The sequence below is a fragment of the Perna viridis genome, chromosome 3 (genome assembly GCF_037379345.1).
Source record: "Perna viridis isolate PV_CMFRI_1.1 ecotype Kerala chromosome 3, ASM3737934v1, whole genome shotgun sequence".
Lineage (NCBI taxonomy): Eukaryota > Metazoa > Mollusca > Bivalvia > Mytilida > Mytilidae > Perna > Perna viridis.
Genome location: NC_142447.1, coordinates 17,498,677 through 17,504,969, shown reverse-complemented (window position 1 = coordinate 17,504,969; position 6,293 = coordinate 17,498,677). Strand labels below are relative to the sequence as shown.

Genomic DNA, 6,293 nt, shown 5'->3' with positions numbered 1-6,293 from the left:
TTTTTTCATGCCATGTTTAACCGACTGCCTGATTCTTACAGGGACTGACACTTAAAAGGAAAATTACAATGTACGGTGAAATCTTTGTAAACCGAACTCCGCTTGGACTTTGATTATGTTTAGACAGGTGTTTTGCAATATATTTGAGTTGATATAATTACAAAGCGTTTTTAGTCAGGTTTTCGGATTATTCATTGTTTGATTTAAACAGGCTTAACTGTTGTATTGACGATTTTGATATCGTTATTTCATATATCATTATTTCAAAAATTTTTGTCTTTTTTTAATAGTTTCTGTTTTGTTTAATTCTAAAATAATTTTTGTTCGAGTCTATATGTGCTTACATTTGCAAATATTCAAAGGAAGTTGATGTTTTCTTTGCAGCTAAATTTGATTTTTAAAATACAGAATCTTATCATATGTTAATAAAAATTATTTATATGTAAAACCCGGATCTACTTTTTACCCAGTGAAAACTGAAAAACTTTGAAAAGTTTTGGTATTTTCCATTTTTTTTAAATTATGTAAAATTTTCAGCTGTGCTTACATGTGCTTATAAATTAATTATAATCTTTTCGAAATCTGCTCCGGTAATTCAGCCATTAATTTCTGTAGTATAAGCCAATTATCATTCTTTAGAAATTGTTTTTGTAAAACGTTAAATCTGAAAACGTATAATCGTTTTTCCATTTTTGTACTTTTTTTCATATATTCTATGATCCAATTATTCTACTCGTATTTGCCGTTGTACACTTTCAAAATCACATTTGGTAATTATTTTTGTTTAATAAATCATATATACCTATCAGCAAGCTGTTGCTCCCTTCTAATCTTCCTTGCCCTGAAATGTTAAACACATTCTCTCATTAAATTGTACTAGATATAAAACAAATATCTAATATCTGTACCGTTGTCATGAAGACATATTTTAAAAAAAATTACAAGGTACTAGCACTACTGCTCCAAACGAACGCAAACTTAGACATGGAAAGGAAATCTATTGACCATTTCAACTTTCAGGCTTCTTGGATTGGGGTAATATGAAAACGTCCACAATTTGCTATGAATACATTTTGTATGTATAAAGTGCAAATGTGTCGATTTGGTGGCGAAACGTTTTTTTTTTAATGTTGTATTTGAAACTTGATTGACATGTGTAAGATAGTCACCAAAATAAATAACTTTGAGCAGAAAAGGTAAAAGATTTGCATTGTTTTACTTGACACATATACTATAGGATTAAGTTTTTTTCTACAGGTATGCCAACAGGAGTTATACTACTTTTACAGACGATTTTAATTGGAATAAATGTCAAACTTACCAAGGCTCAGTGTATTTCTGAATACCCATGGAAGCAACCATGTGGACCTTCATTTATAATACCAGATGCACCCCCTCCGAACTCATTAATGAATATCATTACTAAAATGCCAGAAATTGAACACGAATTTATGAGACTTAAAGCTAGATACGTAAGTACATTATAATGTAGAAATCAATGAATATTAATCATGAGAGTTTTTTTTTCTCAACAAGTGGATGTTTCCCTTGTATGATTGAACAATCTTTTAAATTAAAACATATTTTAGAAAGAAAAGACGCTTCACTCTATGGGATTATCATATATTGATGTTTACAGCGAGTATTAGAATAAACTTCATAAATAGACGAAGAATTTATTTGATATGATTGATGAAATGTATTAGGTATTAAACAAGTCAATTGGCAAGGCAATATATTTTCTTTCCTTCAAAAAATGTTATTGAAGAGCATTGTGCTATCTACGAGTAATTTAAACACATCTTTAATAACAATAAAATAATAATAAAAATGATTTAAATTGTTCTTAAACGTCACACCCAATTGAGTATGTAAAACAGCTAATTAGTATCGAAGAAGCATATATACAAATGTGAAGGTACTTTTGTTCGTGGAGGTACCAATTTCCGTGCTTTTCGTGGGTAGGTCAAACCACAAAATTCGGCTTTCAACAAAAAGGAGAATCCCACTGATATGTATACTGAAAACCCCAAAATCACGAATTAAAAAATCCACGAACTTGTGTTTCTTCCTTAATCCACAAATATTGGTATTCACGAATTAAATTACTTTCATTTGAATTCGTTTTCATAAGGCGTTACAACCTTCGATTTATACAACCAAAACAAGTCATGAAACCTCTACAAAAATCGTTTTTTTTTAAATTTTCAACATCTTTGGATCAGCACTTGCTTACATATTTCTTACTCCTTCCTCTGCAGAGTAACAATGATGCCATAAGAAGGCAAATAACCAGTTGCTGGAATTCAGATTATTACCACCTAGAAGGTTTCCCTGAAGCAGATACTAGAAAAATGACAATAAACGTTTCTAGTTTAAATGTGAGTAACTTTTTTTTCATTGTCATTCGCTTTCAGGCTAGATTAGCTATCGTTTAGGTCAAATTACATATGTTGTCCCATAGACCCAACCAAAACTTTGGGGGTAAAATGAGTTACATCAGTGAATTCAAATACATGTTTCCAAAGTTTGAATCAAATCAGCTCCTTTTAACCGAAGAGTGACAAAGGTTTTGATGAACATAAATACTAGATATACTTTCATATAATATATTGATTCCACAATGTCAGAGTTGACAATATAACGTCTTAAGAAGTGACCAGTCATATAAAAAATATAGCTTAATCATGTAAAAGTGTAAACGGTCTTATAAAGAAATCAGCTAAATAATTATTTCTTACAAGTGGCTAGTAGACACTTTTGTGCTTGACAAACAGGTTGATTGAAATTATACTTAAAAAACTTGAAAAGTGAGCTACACAAGTACCAAATTCAAAACAGAAACAAAAATTAATGATATATTTTGGTATGAATTAATATTGAAATAGACAATATTGCAAGGGTATAAACACATTGGAGAAAATGTCCAAAAAGTCTGCAATTTATGCCAGACGACAGAAAATATACTATTGTATTCTCATGTATGCTTCGATCGTTCCGCTATGTATTGTTCCGTTCTAAATTTGGTTGTAATATGTTAACTGCATTTTACAACTCTACAGGTTACAGAAGAAGCTGTTAATGATTTTGAAGATATATCTAAAATATTGGTATTTCTGGAACAAATGCATCGAGATGAAGAAACAAGTTTGCACAATGGAGATGATTTTTGTAATGTTACCAATAAACTTCGGGGTGTGTTATGCGATCTTCAGATTCAAATAAATGATTCTAGACTTTTACGGATACCCACACGCAATGTTATGCAACTGAAATATCGACTAGGTGATCGGATTACTAAGTTGGGACGTAACTATCTTATCATTAAAGATTCTGTAAAATTTATCCAAATAACGCTAACTAAATATGTAAGGTTCATCCTAAGAGGTCATTTTTAAAGTACCAATAAGATTTTCTCCCATTCTCAGCAAGTAAATAAGTATGTAGGAGACTTTTTCAGCAAACGGCGTACATATCATTTTTATACGTAAATATTTGCTTTCCATCAGTAGAATTACTTCTCAAACTATTATTAAGGGAGAATCTCTTCATGATGTTATTTATTTTGTAAATTTTTATAAGCTGCTCTTTACACAGCTTCAATTTTTAGACCTTTTTGTAGTAAATTGATGAGAAGGCTCAATATACACTGCCTCGAAATTGGGCATGCGTAGAACAAAATAATTTGTATCGTGAAATTATATATCGAGCATGGTCCATGAATGCCCATCATCTATTCCACACTTACCACAAATAGGTCTATTGACCTTTACTCATGTCTATTATTCTACTCAGGACCAATCAGGGACTTGCCTTCTTGCTTTATCTTTAGGTATTTTTGCCTAATTACAACATGTGTTTAAAAACATTTTATACACTTTACTTATCATCAGCGGTTGTTTTGAAACAGTCAAATCTGTTTTAAGTGACTTACAAAGGGAGAACAAAATTATGATGACATAAGGCAGGTGTTCTTTATAAACAGGATAATTTTCGATATAAAACACTGAAGGATATTTAAATCACATTCTTCTTAATACAGGTTGTTGCTGAATGCTGGTGGTCGCCAAGACAGATTTGACTGTAGTGTAAATTCGGAAATTATTGCGATATTGTTTACATTATATGGTATATTATATATTAATTTTGATTGATGTTTTTCAAAATAGCAAAATTAAAATCTGTTTCAGACAAAATAGCAAAAATCACAATACCAAGTCTACTCAATAATTCCTGAAGTTACAGTACATTAATTTTATTATGTATATTTTTATTGTAACATGTGCAAGTTTTGTTGTGACAAAAACTCAGAATAACAAAATAAAAATTATTGTTAGCAGCTATACTTGTTTTCATGCTTGTCTTTGACAACATTTTGGCTGCATCATTAAAAACATATTCGCACCCTTAATGAAGCAGTCACAGTCATGAATAGGCTGTCAAAATTTGATTTTTTTTTTAAATTCTTTGTTTAACCTTACTTAGTTTTCTAGTTTCAGACTCCACTAAGTCAGATATATCTTTAAGTGTATATTAACCACAAGGTTGACATGTTCCAACGAATGTGTCATTCGTGTCATTCTTAGATAATTTGAATAATAATAATTCAGTCCAATGATGACATTTTTTAAAGTTAAGTTAAATTTTACCTGGCCATAGTATAATGGACCTTTTTATAAGCTTCCTTTTAAAAGTTATTTTGGTTTTAAGCTAGAAGCAAAAAAAAATCTACATTTACATATTTTAATGCCAAAAATTTCCTGATGTAGTAGATTTTTTACCCGTTCTAGACGTGGCCATAATGATAATTTCGTCACGATTAGAGTTCAAGTCAATCATATATTGTTATCAAGAAAGGATCCAAAAATATAATAACGTTTATTTTCGTCTTTCAATGGTGTTAAGTAGGTAGACTTAGGGCAAGGGACATTACTTTTGAAATCAAGTTTTTACTTTGAAACAGAATGAAATCATTCCAAGTTACTTTGATGCTTACATGAGATTGATGTAAAATGGTGTATACAAACGTTCCAAAAATTTGTAAGAGTTGTGTCCCCTTCCCTTGGTCTATGTCCTTAAATATCAGTCTTTCTAAAACAAAAATATCAGACAGTGGTTGATCCATGCAAAAACTCACCGAATTCAATTTTATTTCTTGTTCAGAAACAGTAACTGATCACAAAACCAATTTCAGTTTTTCACTTGTTAGTTACGCTTTGGAGATAAAAATAGTAAAGACTGAAATTGTCACTTTGCAAGAGTTATCGTACTTGATTTAGTTTCACTTGGTTGATTTAAGCTGTAGAAATGCAGAAATGATAATCGTTATGTAAAAGTATAGCATATAAAGACTGGAAAATCATCGTTTGTTTGATGGTTTTTTCCACACCATGAATCAATTTACCGTTGGCAGTGTCTGCATTTTATAAGAACTGGTACACAACATCTCTGACCCAAGCAAATACTTGGTGAAACTAGAAAAGAAAGAATAATTTCTTAATTCGAACTTTCATACTTTTTATTAATTTGCGATAGAAACCAAAACAATAGTAAAACGTGTTGAAACCATTTTTTGTGTGTGTATATGAATCCATACAGTGATATTTTCCAAAATAAATCGAGATATCAGAGGTCTGATATATGAAGGGTGATAACAAAATAACTGAGTTGATAAAATCTAGACAGTAGTCAAAAGTAAAAGTCTAAAAGGAAAGTTCGTATAACAAATGGCAATATCAGGGTGAAAACCGGAAAGTTTGAAACCACCCAAATAGTTCTGACGTGGTACAGGCATTTCAAAATGAAAGGTGAGTTAAACAAAGTTTTATAGCGCACTAAACTTTCCGCTTCCATTACGATTAATTATTTTCGGCACATTGCAATATAGCCACGAGCTTAACAAAGTCGTGAACTATGTAACACGGTCATTTACAAACTGAAAGTTTGTTTCTCATCTGATTTTGTTAATTTCCATATTAGCCAAACGAAAAGGGAAACTATGACGCATTGAACAATTCAGTTCTTATAGTGCAGAGGAGGGATAAACCGTAATGATGAGTTTATAATGACGATTTCGATCTTGTAGAAACATAATATAACGAGAATAGGTACAGTGAATATGTAAAAGAGACAACAACCTCACTTGGATGAAAATGTCAGCCCAAAGCCATCCATTTGTCTTCAATGAATGACAGAGAAAACCTCACACCAAAGGGCAGACTGGCCCCAAAACATCATTATACACGGGTTATATACAACGAAAGATTTGCAACTATTTACTCAAGTAACATGAA

At 31.0% G+C, this 6,293-nt stretch overlaps 1 protein-coding gene across 1 annotated transcript; it reads left to right on the top strand.

Moving 5' to 3' along the window:
- Window positions 1-1,427: 1,427 nt before the first annotated feature.
- Window positions 1,428-3,398, top strand: LOC148621253 (uncharacterized). Its single transcript, XM_088573903.1, has 3 exons — window positions 1,428-1,472; window positions 2,262-2,381; window positions 3,063-3,398. Exons 1-3 carry the CDS (start codon window positions 1,428-1,430, stop codon window positions 3,396-3,398), a joined length of 501 nt encoding a protein of 166 aa, XP_088430029.1.
- The last annotated feature ends 2,895 nt before the right edge of the window (window positions 3,399-6,293 follow it).